The 16,503-nt window shown below is 39.6% G+C and overlaps 1 protein-coding gene across 1 annotated transcript in view; it reads left to right on the plus strand.

The window, feature by feature from the left end:
• Nucleotides 1-16,503, plus strand: part of LOC117445922 (contactin-associated protein-like 4) — a 188,271-nt gene that overhangs the window by 107,464 nt on the left and 64,304 nt on the right. Inside the window, exons 3-5 of the mRNA XM_034081867.1 lie at nucleotides 7,834-8,027; nucleotides 11,404-11,551; nucleotides 12,435-12,638. Coding sequence (XP_033937758.1) covers nucleotides 7,834-8,027; nucleotides 11,404-11,551; nucleotides 12,435-12,638 — 546 coding nt within the window. The remainder of the gene's footprint in view (nucleotides 1-7,833; nucleotides 8,028-11,403; nucleotides 11,552-12,434; nucleotides 12,639-16,503) is intronic.

The raw sequence follows: 16,503 nt of genomic DNA on the forward strand, positions 1-16,503 counted from the left end.
TTTGGTCCATCCCTCACTCAATTAACATCAAAATCTTTGAGTCACACAGTAAGAGGCCTTTTCCTGTGTTAACAACATAAACAACATTTGACTGCCAGAGAAGCAGATGTAACACATCATGCTCACCTGTTCTTTACATGTTCATAATGGTCTATTTTGGGAGACACAAGTTCTCAATTTTCCAATTAGTTGTGGCTTTGTAAGACACCACCCTCAATTTTGTCACGTACATTTCTTTGAGTAAAATGCCCTTGCTGCCTCTGCAGCCTGCAAACTTTATTGATTTGTGCTCCATGTTAGTTTTAGCCCCATTACTTGCAATCATGTATCTTTGTTTTCCACCTGCCTACTACATTTAGTTTAAAATCCCTAAAGGCACCGTCTCCAGGGTGTGGACTTAATTATACTCTGCCTCAAGACCACTAAAACTGTTTTCATTGCAGTACAACGTTTTTACAACCTATAGATATGTTACAGTGGCCTGATAAGAAAACATCTGCCTCTTTCATTTCACTCTTTGTTGTTTTGCTTCCCATCTCTGGGAATGTTAATATGGCTTTTGTTTTGGTCTGGTGCTGTGTCATTCTTTATAAATAGCAGAGTATTATTTCCCAGGTTGTCAGAAAATCACATTAATGTGGGGCAGTGGTAGCGAAGTCGATAGGGACTTGGCTTGGCAACTGGAAGGTCACCAGTTCAAGTCCTGGCAAGACCAAGTGCTACTGAGGTGTCTCTGAGCAAGGCACCGTTCCCCACACTGCTCCCCGGGCGCCGTTCAAAATGGCAGCACACTGCTCCTAACACTAGGATGGGTCAAATGCAGAGAAACAATTTCCCCACGAGGGATTAATAAAAGTCCATCTTAATCTTAACCTCCAACTTAAATCCATTGCAGCTATATGACTCTCCAATTGGTTTAAGACTGTCTGAAATTCAGTGGCGAACCGTGTCTATCACAACTGGACCTTCTGTAGACACACACACACACCTCCCGCCGCCGCCGCCGCCACCCCCCCTGCCGTTATAATGTCCGTCTTTTCACTGAATTGTCATCTTGAAAAGGGTACTCACAACAATTCCGCAACAACTTCATCTTCACCTGTTGCACTTGTCATTTCAACGTTAAAAACAATAAAACGGCATGAATTGCTTCGTCACATTCATCTAGATCCTCTGTCTCGAGCCAGTTAACTAGCGGGCCTTCTAGAATACCCTGAACCGAGGGGAACTCTGAAAGAATACGCTCATTGGCTACAATTCAATATATGATTGGTTGATCAAACTGTCAATCCAAACGTACGCTCTCATTCAGTGCAACGGCCAGGGCATTCGATCAAGGAAGTAGAATACCTTGGTTGAAGGACAAGATCTGATTGGTTGCTTTATTTTCTAACACAAAACCACTGAATTGCGTAGTGCATGGTCCGAGAAGGACAAACAAATCAACGTAACACTAATATTACAGATCAACAACACAGATACGATTCTCATTTATACATTTTATTACCTTTTATTTATATAATTAAATCGATGTTGTGTTTGTTTTATCTGAGTGTTCCAGGGTATTCTCTGAATACCTTGAAGGCCCTGACGGTTCGCCACTGCTGAAATTCCCCCAGGCCCACACATGCATTTAGAAATGTTGGCCTGGTAGTACTGTCTGTCTCTTTGCTCTTGTGTCTTACCACTTGTCTCTTGTCACTTTGGGGGATTATTTTTCTTCTGTAATGGCTTGTATCCCTTTTCCCACATCAGTCCTGTTTTTGTCTTCCTTTAGCCCCTTTTTTTCACCCATTACTGTGTTGAACAGTACATCAGTTCTAACCAAACATTGCTTTTATTTGGTGTTACTACACATCCGCTCCCTCAAGTGAAGCCATTTCCCTGACATGAGTTGTAACAGCCTCTATTTCCCCCGTGAATGCAATCCACCCACTCGGTGGAGATTGCAATTAGAACAGAACGGATATACATAATGTGCCCGGTGTTGTGTTCCATTGTTTTATTAAGAGAGACAAGGGCTGAAGTTAATTTTCTTTGTGGAGATGGCTTTGAGGACAGGCTGGGAGAGTGGTGTTTCAGGAGCTGTCTTGGTGTCTCTGTGGTCCAGCCTCCATTACGGAGCAGTCTGTGGTTATATATAACATGATTGGATTGCCCCAGCATTTCATATAACTATTTAAGTTTGTAAACTCCAGCCTAAGTAAATAGCTGGTGAAACAAAACAGGGTTGCACCATTAAAATGGATGTCTCAAAACTTCATAGTAACGTAAGAGAAATGTGTAGTATACAATCCAATCAAAAATGATCAGCTATGTAAACAGGGATTCAATGTAGTATTGAAGATACTACAAGATTAGCCAATGTTATCTTACCCCTTTTTAACATCCTAAACAAGTCATTCATTAGCAAGCTAGTACTAGTAGTATGTAGAAAAAGAGAGCAATAGTGTTCCAGGTGTACTTGAAAGCATTCAGCTCTGAAATTGAAGATATGAAAGAAGAATGACCCCTGAAAACGTAATTCAGAATATGTCTGTTTCTTTCTTTGTAAGAAAAATCTGCAGATAGGTTAACATCCTGAACCCGTAAGGCCGTAACTGATTATTTTCCAGGATGGTTACATGCTCACTTCATGTTTAAGCCTGTTATACTGTTAAAGGACAGGTCAGGATTCAGAGAAATACCATGACATTTAAGTACTACCATAAATATCTACACATGTGATACATTCATATACATGGTTGAATGATGCCTTTGACATATTATAAGCTTAAGTGTTGGTTCACACATATTTAGTGACATTTAGGCTCTACATTTAAAATAATCCCCCTGGCATAAGAAGGTTTTGCTCGATTTGATTTACAATGAGATTTAGGCACTGAGTTGGAGCTATTTTCTGGAGTAAATCAGGGTAACCTGTGAAATACTGGCCTCAAAAGAGCACACACCGGCTGCTGTAGGATCTGAACTTGTTCTCTCTGAATTTTTGTTGATTCTCCCACTCGTACTAAAAAAAGTCATAATCCACCCCTGACACCACACGTCTCTGGCCTGTATCCTAACGATCCTAACACAGCGCCAGAAGGAAGCATCCAAAATAACATTCTCTTTGAAGCTTTAATACTAGCCCAAATAAATCCACGTATGATCTGCAGCAATGACACATATTTATTTATTTGGAGCGATGCACTATTGGAAAACTTCAGTAAATGAGAACATGGACACCAAAATCTGCCATGTACCCTCAGAAGTTATGCATAGGACTGACCTTTAAGTAGAAAAAAGAGTTGCTAATTGGCATCTGCATGAATATATTTTAATAATGAAACATTTGCACTCTTATATAATACTTTTAACTAGGTTAATTAAAATGTGTTTCTGATTAGCAACCATGTTATAATCAAACTCAAAGGGAATTTAGCTGCACAGTCTCCTATCGACAAGCACATAGCCTTCGGAAACCAGGTCACACTCGTTAGAGAAACCTTTTTTCCCTCTGATTTAAGACTATTTTATTTAGAAAATAAATGTTTATGTTGAGACATGTGAGAACATTTATTTATTTTGTTAAATTAGAAAAACAGTTCTACAGTGTTTCAAGGGCATTATGACTGTGTCTTTATAGATGTGGTTATAAAGGCTGACTCACGAATACATTGCATGCACACTGTACACTGTTATAGAGAAAATCTGCTCAAAAACGAATTGTTTTAATGCAACAAGGGAAGCAACTTATCCCAATGTAATCCATGTATCCCTTATTTCAACATTATTGACATAAAATCTAACATTTTGATTATTTTCTTATTCCAGGAAATCAGTGGCCCTTCTGAGAAAAATATTGCGAAAGAGTAGTTATGGTTTACAGGGGCCAGTGATTTGTTTGAACCCCTTGGGTTTGACAGTGAACAGCTCTGCTCGGTTAGCAGGTTCAAAGACTCTTTGGAAAGTTATTACGTGTGGAAAGAAGAATTATTCACACAGAAAGGTTCCTTCAGATTGATGACCTTCCAGCATACTTATTCAACCTCAGACCCCGGCTGCTAATGGGGGTGTTTGGTTTTCAGGTGTGTTGACCTCAAAGGTCACAGGTTAATTCATTGCGGTACTGGGCCAATTTGACTTTCCCACCAAGCAATGCTTTTGACCTGTTTTACCCTTAATTACCTTTCTGAATGTGGGAAAAAGCTTTAGTGTCAATAAGTAGGGACAGCATGTGGATTTCCTTGATGGGAACTGACAGGCATGCATGAAAGACATTATTGTTTAGGTGATCAAACGTGTTGCGTGACGAACATGACGGATTTAGTGAAACATTTTCTCTTCACAGAAGTCATTCTGCTTTCCATTTTGGGCTCTTTTACTTTCTTAGATAGATATCTACATCTCTCTCTTTATGTCTCTTAAACTCCCTCTCTTCCTGTTTCCTCCATTGCGATCGTGTACTGTAGATGTCAGATTATCTGTCTCCTCTCTTTCCATCACTCTTGTCTGTGTTCTTCACTTCTTCCCTCTCCACTCCAGCCTTAATGAGTAAAGGTCATGTGTCTGCTCTCTCCTGCTTTGCTGTCAGTGTTCATGTCTGTTACTTTGATACTTATTAGCTCTGGCCTTTAGCTGCTGCCCTAATGAGCAACAAGCACAACACTTACGCACTCGTGAAAACCTCAGACTCAACTGATTCAACTACAGCCAATTTAAACCACATCTATTTTATATCTCCACACCTGAGTTTATGAAGAAATGAAGAAAATCATGTTGAAGTGGGGATGTTTCTTTGTGTTGGTGACAGTATTTGTTGATCACACCACAAGATGTTGCTGCAATTCAACAAAATAAATGATTTAAGTTGAAATGTCACAATTACATGAGCAATGACAGTGACATAGTCACATCATGATGCAGTTGGGGAAAATCAGTTTTCTTCACTAAAGACAACATGAAGATAAGTTCTGGAAACTGCTTTACTCAATTCATACCTAAATTGTATTTGTTCTCAAACATTTGATTCCAACTGGACGTGGAATATGTAGACTTAAAATGCATACATTATAGATGTGTAATACATAATTAATATAAACACTACGCTACAAAAAGACTAAAACTCCTTAGCTCTGATTGAGACTGTAATACTGATTACACACCAGAGTATTTATTTTATATAGATGATACTTTACACTATAAACGGCTAATCAACAAAGTTCGGGTATATTTTGTATTCTTGCCCACTGGAGTTTTTTACAGAGACACAAACCTGGATTGAGCCATTGTTAAATTAACACATTTCAATATGACCCACATTACAGACGGTCTCCTTGCTCCGCGTCAATAGCACATTATGTTTAACTAATGAGGTTCATGCTCTGTTGTGTTATGACCATTTGCTATTCCATAATTAAGTAGCTTTTTAATAGATGTAATGAGATGTCCAGGCTTTGTGTCTGAAGTGTTGTGGTATTGATTTGAGTTGGCCTCGAGTCAGCATGACATCATCTTGGCACAATCTCCAATGCTCTTTAGGCTGGCTGTTTTATTAAGTGCGTGTGTGTGCGCGCTCTGTAGGGGACTCCATCTGCTGTGCCATGGATATGCTTTGTGCTGCCTCAGCACTTTTTTAAACACACTCACACATTCACACATTTTTTAGCATCCAAAGTGTCTTTATCAAGTAGCAGCCTTTTCAATCACCTCCAATGATTTTCCCATAATCAGGTTCTGCCAAAGTCCTCCCTTCTCTCTCTCTCTCTCACTCTCACACACACACACACACACACACACACACACACACACACACACACACACACACACACACACACACACACACACACACACACACACACACACACACACACACACACACACACACACACACACACACACACACACACACAAACACACACACACACACACACACACACACACACACACACACACACACACACACACACACACACACACACACACACACACACACACACACACACACACACACACACACACACACACACACACACCAGGGATGCCAGTAGCATCCAAAGTTGTAAACAAATGCAGCTGAATGAATGTTGCCAAAGTCTCTGCAAAGGCATCTAATCAGTAAATGGCAATGTGACATGTTGACTTGTGAGGGGGGGACAAGCAGTGGTATCCTGGGAAAGAGTTTGGTGTTGGTTTGACCAAACCATCATCCCCTAACTCCCCTTCATGCATACTTTGTTGTTCTTTATTTATGTAAGATGACACCTCATTTGCTACAATCATGATTACCAAGGCTAGAACAAGAGGGTGCCTAACACCTTTGAACCCCCCTGTGGTGATCCAGCTACCAATGGGGGATAATGGCCTCCTAAACTTATTAAGAGGTAGAGTAGGGCCATAGCGCCTTAAATCTATCATGAATAAGAGCCATTTTAAATGCTGAAAACTTTTAAAGCGAGTAAAGGGTTAGCTACTGTTTTTAAGGTACATTTATCACTCTGTATTTCTTCCTCTGCTGTCTCTCTTTCTCTTGCAAGGACACAGACTGCACATCTGTCTTTTCTTCTGAATTTCTAATCAAGTTTCAGTATTCAGAACAAAGCCATTTTGTTACTTGCTTGTCTTGTTTTAGTTTCTAAGCCATCTGTTTTTAATGCCGTGCAATTATATTGCAACCATTAAAATGCATAATGAATAATATTAATGCAATGCATATAACTCTGTCTACAAACACAACTAACCACTTTAAAGTGAAAATTACTATTTTTTAAATTAGTTTTATAATTATGTTACGTTTAAAAATGAACCGACACACAGTACACATTCAACACATGTTAAATACAGTTATTACAGTGGTTTTAAAATCGAATTATTGTCACAGTTATTATATTTTTTACATTATTTATCCATAAAAGTTTGCAATTGGTGACAGACATGCTCCATGGTTTTACAGATCTGAAGTGACTGACGTGTTTTGTACTACAATATGAACACACTGTAATTAATATCATTCACCCCGGGATGTCCTCTCCAGCTGCTGCAACAGCTGTCTCCAGGACAGAAAGGAAGCATGTTGCCATGAAAAACATAGGGGGGATGTCAGTGCTGCAAGTGATTGTTGACAGAACCGCTTCAGCTCAGTACTAGGTCATATCAATGTTGATGTGATTTCTCACTATATTCCACTCAGCACCATTGCTCTGTCAACATGGTAGACCCATAAAAACCAGAGGAGGTACATTCAACACATCTTAACACTTCAGTTGTGCGGAGTCATCAGTTTTCTTTAAATACCGTGCTGTGGCTGCACAGTCTAATCCAGTTTTCTCAATGTGTTTGTGGCTCAAATGCATCCCCCCTTAATGTCTTTGATTATAAGGATTTAATATTTACCATCATGAAGCCAGGGGACGTGTTCCATATATTGCAGGGTTTTAAATGTGGATAAGTGGTCTTAAATTAAAGCCAGAAATGAGAGAAACTATATGTATAGTCTAATTCAACATAAAAGCACGGATTCCTCTTAATGTGCATGTACTTGCAACTCGAGAAAAAGTGCATTAGCTAAACTTTCAAGTATGTTAACCTTAATCTTTGACATTCCTGTCATCTGCAAACCCCTAACTATTAATCTATGGATATTATGCAAACACATAAACAAGCAGTAAGTATTTACTGTATATCCAAACTGTGGATTTATTATTGGCAAACTCATAGCAATGATTGTTTTCTTCCATAAATGCACAGATGTAAACAATAGATTAAAATATAATGAATAACATTTCACTCCCACAATGTGTCTCCATCCCTCCCTCCCCCCTCATCATTAACACACTCTTGTCTCTTGTGCAGGAGCTGGAGGCTGGTCCCCTCTCGTCTCGGACATATACCAGTGGTTGGAGGTGGATCTGGGGAAGCGGACCCGGATCACTGCTGTTGCTACACAGGGACGCTACGGCAGCTCTGATTGGCTAACGTCTTACCTGTTGATGTTCAGCGACACAGGACACAACTGGAGACAACATCGACAGGAAGACAGCCTAGAGGTAACTCTACATTTTAAAAGAACGTTAACACTGCTCAGATTCCATTTTGTATTGGGGGGAAATGTTGTTAATGTTTGTGTTTTCCACGATTGCTGCCACATTAGAACAAACAATGGCAGTACAATGAACACAATACAGGCAGATATTACATTTCCACTCAAACTTCAACAACATAATTCCCAGGAAACAGGGGTTCCTATACTGTGCAAGGCTATTGCAAAACAGAAAGTAAAGTAAGTAGATAAACAAAAGCATATATATTGCTTGGACTCCCACCTTATTCTCACATCCCAGAGCTAGTTTGTGACACTAATGAAAATGTGATTGACACAAAGAGTTTAGAGCCAGTGACAGGTTTCTCAACATGTGTTAAATGAAGCACAGCATGTTGTTCAGCTGAAAGAATATGGTTAGTCAAAGCGTATACCGAAAGGAAATGCTTGTGAAAATAGTGATATTGCTCCAGACAGCAGAAAATTAAGGTGTCACATGCTCCAAACAACCTGCTTGTCAGATAGTTAAACACTATCTGAAAAACCCATCTCAATACACTATTCTGACATCAGAGATGGGAGCAGGGAGGTAGGAGGTGCTTGAACATCTCTCTCAAGCACTCATCTGTTTAATTGTAACAAAACAATTGCTGATACTTTTCCAGTGAACAAACAGAAATTCACCAGAAACATTATTCCAAAAAAAAGTGGGCTTCATTCGACATATTTCGAAACGATTATTGTGTCAACCTCTCATTGACCACTGGAAAAAGTTCTTACTAGAAAAAAAAACATAGAAATTCTAGTATGATTTAGGAAATTGTCATTTGTAGTTGCTTGCATTTAAATACAATTTCAGAATTCATACCACATTGTGTCTTTTAACAGCTATCAAGGCAGCTTTGGAGGTGGCGCCTTCATATCATAGGCATAATTTACATGATCTGTGGGGACGGGTACTGCCTGCAGCGGCAAGCCTGCTCACCAGGAGTCTTTCACACTCTATTAATAATGTATGGGACAATAAAAGGAACCTGGGCAGGGCTCTGTCGACTGCATGGGGCTGCTGTCAAACAGTTGAACCTCTGCTGACGGGAGGCTGGTGCTGTTGTTAGAAGACTGCGTGTCATATAAAAAGTCATGCCTTTGATTCCTGCAAGGGCGAAGGTGTCCATCATTCTCCTCGCAAGACGCTGATGGCACACGTGCCAGTCTTGATAAGGCTGTCAGAAATGTAAATGTGAACGAGGAAGCTGACTTGCATGTGTGGACTAAAATATTCTGTGCTCAAGTTTGTGTATCAAGTCCTCGCTGCAGCCTGGGGGGGGGGGGGGGTGGCTGCTGTTGCTCTCTTTTATTCTTCTATGTTTGCAAATGTATCCCAGTGTTTATTTTCCGCTCTCAAAATCTTTATTTTCCAGCATTTTATAGAATATTTTCATCTACTTATTCCCATCCCACGTGTCAATAGAGAGAGAGGTTACCAGACTGCAGAATGACTGATCACCACCAAGCAAACTACTGTATGTCAGAATGACAGGAAGCCATGCCGGCCTCCTATTGAACAGCATTAGATGTGATTCAGAGGCAGTCAAGCATCCCCTCTCTCTTTTATGGAAGACAGTGCAGGCCTCTTGTTAGAGCAGCCCAGAGAACAGCTTTTGATTCAGATTTGACAGCATGCAAGTTTCTTACAGGGGAGGATACAAACTATCTGAAGCCTGGGAGTCATCACTAAAAAAAAGAGAAAGCAGGGTATGAATTCTTGCAGCTTAGAAACCTGTTGGTTTGACACTCGGCATGAAAGGTGATAAACCCATTTTTTAAGCTTCGTATTTAAAATAGGCCAGCTTAGTGTGTCGGTTCAGGAGGAGATTTGACTGAACAAATGGTCGTTTCTCACTGAATTCTCAGCTTTGATGCTCTGTCTTTTCCCCCTTTACTCTCCAGTGTAACTTTTAAAGAGTAATTGCTGCCTCTGTTTACTAATCCACTAAAAGGAAATGTCATGATTTAACATCCTAGAAGTTTAAACTACTGGCCTGGTTTTTATAAAACTTAGTGTGAAACATGGGCCAAGGAAGAACCCATTACATTTTGGAGTGGATTAGAATCACGGGCCAAAGTGTCATATATAGAACCGTTAACTATGCCAGACAAGGCATTTGGTCTTGGCGGAGGTCTGTGCTCTAAGAATGCCCTTGTAGTTCATTATTAATTTGACAGCAGTCAGTGAAAATGACATTTGTATCTGTGCCTTTGTCAAAATCTTTCAGTGATGTGAAGTCACTAATTACATTTAATCAAGTAGTGTACTTTAGCTTAATTGTGTATTCTTACTTTAATTAAATGTCATTATGTTCTTGTACTTAGGGACCATTTGTTATGCTTTTATTTGTATTCAAGCATTGTTACAGTGTGCTATTGCTGCTTTCTCTCAAAGAACAGTTGTACTTTATCTACTCTTCTTCTCTGATTATTTCTCCGGCCCTCCCTCCTTCTCCTCTTCGTCTCACCCTCTACCTTTCTCTCTCTCCTTGACTGAGGTCTTGTCAGAGGCTTCTCATATTTCAAAACTTGCTCAGGCAAGTAAATGAGATGCCACTCTCCCCAGCCTCCTCAGCAGGAAATAGAGCCGTTTGTTGAGCTTACTGTAACGCTTCGCTACCCGGCCGGCTCAGCCCTTCAAAGCTCTGAAGACAGCACCAAGATCACAATTATACAGCACGAGGGAAGCCAATTTCACTCACATAGCCATTCTCAGCAGACACACTCTCAAGAAGGGAGGACTGAAGCATGCACACTTGAATGCAGGTTGTTTATTTCCTTACAGGCGGCATGTGTCGCTCTCTGTGTGCTGTTTGACTGTCAAGTAGAGAATCCCCCTGAATTCCCACAGGAAGCTTGTTGGGAAAGTAGAGGATATTAGTCTTTTAGGAGAGGCTTGGTACAGAGACAGAATATGTCTCAGAGTTATTGATTACTGGACAGAGAGAGGGAGAGACATTATCAGTGGATCAATCTCTGAGAGTTTAAAGTTTGAAAAAGACTGTCTCAGCATCAGGAGGGAGACATTTTCTGTACTAGTGAATACGATCCCTTTAAAAATATTGTTTCATCACATACATGTTTCTATAATCATTTGATACTTTAAAAACAAGAAGTTTAGAACATAGTTGCTCTTAGAATGGCTGCACAACGTTTATAGATAATACATTTTCTTAGTTAACAGTAAACATTTGATCATGATGAGCATTAACGTACAAACAATCCTCTATTCCTGTCTAATAACTTCAGGAGCTGCCTTCAGATCTTTGCTGGAGCAGCATCAGAGACAGTTGGACGAAATAAAGAAAACAAGCTAACTTGTTTGTTTTTTTCAGGCTTTTCCAGGTAACAGTAATGCAGACACTGTGGTCCAGTACAAACTCAATCAGCCGGTGATAGCTCGCTTCCTCCGCCTGATTCCTCTGGACTGGAACCCCACTGGGAGGATTGGACTCAGACTGGAGATATACGGTTGTCGTTATAGTAAGTGTTCTCCATGTATTGACTTTGTCTGATTTGGCTTGTGTTTGTCCTTGAAGAACAAATATAAACGTGCAATGTTTTACTAGATTTTCAAATGTCATTATCTGGCCTATGAACATTAGAGCTATTATTGCAATACGTTTAAATAAACACTATAAACATTCATTTGGACCAACACTGATAACACACTATCACACTTGATAACACACAATGCTGCAATTTCACTTTTTATTCCCCGATTATAACATCTGTTTTTAATTAGAGCTAAGAGCTTTGAGGAAAACACTAAGGTAAAACGTTTATTCCAATTCTGCTCTCTCAACAGTAAAACATAATTACTCTTGCTGGTCTTCTTTGCTGCTCTGTCTTCAGTAGCAGACGTGAGACCATATGGTTTTCCCTCAAAGGGATTTGTACATAAATGGGCCAACAGTTTTCACGGTCATTAAAGATATCTGTTCAGGACATCCGTACCTTCAAACAATACAAATCCAATCATGAACCAGGAAATAAAGGCTGTTGTTTGTGAGTTCACAGTGACCCTGTTGTCTTGTTTTGTCAGTCCCAATCTCAAATACATTCCGTTTTTAATTTATATAAATCATAGAAAAACAGGAATATCCTATTTCCGAGCCCAATAACAACATTTTCTGCCATTTATGTTAAGTCTTTGCTCACCGCTGTCTGGCACTCTGTGTTGAAACTTGTCTCTGCCTCAACCTAAAATGTACTGTTGCATATGAATTACTCAAAAGTGGTGTGTCTGTCATAATGGTGAAAATAATTTTTCTGGAGACACTTACTGTGATAGGAACACAGAAGTGGTTTTCAGTACTTTGCTAGTAGTTTCTGTCTATTTATGTGTGTCTTTGTCATTCTGTAGCTTCTGACGTGGCCTACTTTGACGGCAGCAGCAGCCTGCTCTACAGACGCAGCGTGAGGCCGAGCTGGACGGGGATGGAGGTCGTCTCTCTGAAGTTCAAAACCCTGACGAATTCTGGGACGCTGCTTCATGCAGAGGGACAGAGAGATTCCAGCCTCACTCTGGTGCTGGAGATGGGACGGCTGCTGCTCTACCATCAACAAGGTACTGACATCTTTCTTCAAATACTTATATAAGAACATTGTCTTACAGCAGAACAGAGACAAGCTAAGAGGCAACAAAACAGATAAAGACATATTTTAATTAAATTAATGAAAAATAAAACGAGGAATCATAAAAATGGCTAGAGATAGCATAAAAAGCTGTTAGAGCATATCATCACATTATGGTATATGTAAACATAACTACATCATGCATTTTATTACCTGTTGAGAGTGTCTGTATATCGCTATACTGTAGCTCCACAAGCATTATAATATCATCACTCAAAATCTACTTCTGCAATCTTCTTTAAAATACTTTATTTCTGAATAAAAAGCTACAACAAAATGTAGATTGCAATATTTTTAATGATTATATATAATATTTTTTAATTAAAAGAGTATTTGGATAGCTACATAATTACTACTTTGTTCATCAAGTCATGCCGGTTTAAATGTTTAACATCCAGTTTGATCATTGACTATTTTACACCTAATTAAGAGTGAATGCAGTTCAAATTAGAAAAAACAGCCATATTCAACATTCCAAGGACGTGGATTGACATCTGTAAGGTTGCTGAAACTTTGGATATTTGAATTGAATAGTTTTGTAACGGCTTTTCCAGCAAACTCTTCAGCTACATCTATTCATCCACTGTTCATTGCTCTGAGTAATGTCAGCTAAACGCCTAAACCGTACAGTGTAATTATGCACTGTATTCTCTCAGGCTCCAGAGCATCCGCCAACCCGCCTCTATATGAGGAATGTAATATCTTGCACAGTTTTGTTCCCATAATAAAACGGAGGGAGCTTCAAGTCTGTCTCCGTCCATCTGCTGGATTGCTTGATTGTTTGTCAAATGTGATTTCTAAGATAGCACTGATCCAATGTATGCCTCTTTCTGCTTATGCTGATGAGCTCAGTACAGTCCGTGTTTACTTGTTTATCCACATGTCGCAAGCAATATCTCAGACAAAACTAATCAGATATTGAATACACTTTGGGAATTAATTGGTGCAGTTTGCTGTAGCAGGCGTGCAGTTACAGGTCAATGAGTGTGGAGGAGGCCAGCATCCTCTGTTGGGGAAACTCTTAGTTTCTCCCTGAATCTTTCCTTACTCTTCCTCCATCGACTCTTTCTCGCTTCAATTCTCTCTCAGCTTGACATCCGCTCTCATGCTCCCTCTCTTCTAATCTGATGATGGATGTAAGCAACATGTGTTATGGATGGACTCTGTGGTGCACAGTGTGCCAGCACAGTATAACACGATCCATGGCCTCTAACTGCACGTAACGCAGCACTGTGAAGCTGGGTAATGAGTGTGTGAGTGTGTGAGTGTTTCTGTTGGTGTAAATGAGGTGAAATCTTAGGTGTTGTCAGACTGCCAGACCATTATATCAACACCATACGGCATCAAATATGCCATCTGGCTGCTGGAGTACTCTGCTGCTCTGCATACCAAATAGGGCTTTCTTTTCTGCATTTATGATGGAAGGTCTATTGAAAAGATCGCATCCTGGTAATATGTTACAACAGGGTTTTTACTCTTAATATTCCGAACTTTCGAGAGTTAAAGGATACTTTTTTCAATTCTGACTCGAGCAGTATTTGTAGAATAGATGAACCAGGAGATTGTGGCCATAAATAAGGTGCTGAACCGAGTTTAGAATTGTGTGTGTTTGGTTTCAGGATTGTTTACGGGCATTTCGCGATAACTTTAGTGGTGTACTGTATGCACCCTGTTGATTCCCATTCTGTTCTTCTGATTTTTGGAGTTGAGCCTCTATCTTGCATGTCTAATCTGGTCACACTTAATATCAATTTTATTTTTCTTAATTATTGCTATATATATTTCATTACTACTTTTTTTTTAGATAACTGACACTTTAATCAGGATAGAAAAGTCAATACAAAATATAATGCTTTTATGATATTTGCTTGTTAGGTCTAGACAGTAAGTCCTTGGTGCTTAGGCTCTATGGTGAGATGTGTCATTCAGAGGAGTTCGCCCTGAGCAGCAGCAAGATGAATCCCCCAGGGAGTCCAATCACTGGTGGTGGAGGTGGTTGATGATTCTGCAGAGACCGGGCAGTGATGGGGTGGTGGAGGGATATGTGTAACAGCATCAGGAAAGGCAAAGAGAGAATCATATCTCAAAAGAACCAGCAGCAACATGATATGCTACAAATGTGTGTTGCTGTGACGTTGGATGGACCTGAGCTGATTAAAAAAGCTGATAGCACGATTGAGAGACACTGAAAGGAGGGACATTTTGAGTTAGCATGCATGAGAGTATTTAATGGCCGGATATATGAAAAATGAACACAAGCATACAAAAGAGTAGTGTAGCTAAGTCTTTGTTGTGTGACATGGACCAAGGATGTTACAGTGGCCGGAGCCTTAGTTAGTATACTTTTTTTTTTACTTTTTTTTTATTGAACTAAGAAAATAAACAACACAAACACCTTACATCACTTTACAGCACATCAGTATCAATCTACACCAAAGACAGTACATATCAGCAAATGTTGGAAAAGATAAAATAAAAATAGTAAAAATGCAGACCCTATACATCCATTTGAAAATCAAAACAGGGGAAGGATAATACAAACAAGAAATGACAATAGAGTAGTAGTAATATTACAAATAATACCATACATACATCACAGGATCTGGGATTTTTCTCAGGCAGAGAAATACCTTGTCAGGGGAGACCACCTCTGTTGAAACAGGTCTGTCATTAATTGTAATTGGGCAGTCAGAGCCTCCATCCCATATACAGTACCTCCTTTAATTTTAGTTTCCATTGTGCCAGTGTAGGTGGTTGTGGCTTCCTCCAATTCAATGTTACCATTTTCCTAGCAGTCATCAGGAGTATATGCAACATGTACTTCTGGTTTTTATTACATACATCCTCTGCAACCAGATCAAGTATAGAGTGACTAGGGTTGAGTGGTAGATCAATTCCCATAATTCTGTCTATCTCCTCCTTTACCCCATGCCAGAAAGAGACCATCTTTGGGCAGTCCCAGAATATGTGTGAGTGGTCACCAATCAGGCCCTACTCCCTCCATCAATACTTTGCTGTGGGGGTGTCTATACATTTGGAAATGATCAAGGGTGTCCTAAAGAACGTGAACATGATTCTTAGTCGGTATATTGTGCCTAATTATATTGATAAAATATGTTTCAATGTTTGTTGGGGAATTCTTGATTTCTCTATGTTTTGTAATGTAAGGCCTAATCTGTAAATAGCTAAACATGTTACACGATGGTAACTGAAACTTCTCCTGGAGATAGGAAAATGGCTGCAAAATATTATCATAAAATAATTGGTCAATAATCTTTAGACCTCTGTCTGCACACTTCTTAAAGGTACTGTCCGCTATTGAGGGGAGGAATTCTAGATTTCCATCAATTTGCATAGCTCGAGAGAGAGGGCAACTGTCCCCCTAAATCTCTTTTGTACCGCAGACCACACTTTTAAGGTGTGTTTCACATATATGTTTTGGACTCCGACTTTCTTTTGAGACTGTTGGCTCATAAAAACCAGAGTGGACAAAGGTATCAAGTTAGTATAATTTAAGCATGAAATTATGACTTTGCTAACATTACATTTATAAATACATTTCAAGATTGGAGTTCTTATGAACATGTTGCTACTATAGTTGCATGATAGTTTAGTGCTGATGTTTGAAGTTCCTTCATTAAATGCATACAACAGTCAAATATGAAGTAGATTATGGCGAAAATGTTTTCTGAATTCAGCCGTAGTTTATCTATTTTTCTGCTTCCTCACATCCTCCAGACTTGTCTTAACCTCCCTCTCTCGCTCTCACTCTCACTCTACACCCTACAATAAAACCA

This window comes from Pseudochaenichthys georgianus, chromosome 4 (genome assembly GCF_902827115.2).
Source record: "Pseudochaenichthys georgianus chromosome 4, fPseGeo1.2, whole genome shotgun sequence".
NCBI lineage: Eukaryota > Metazoa > Chordata > Actinopteri > Perciformes > Channichthyidae > Pseudochaenichthys > Pseudochaenichthys georgianus.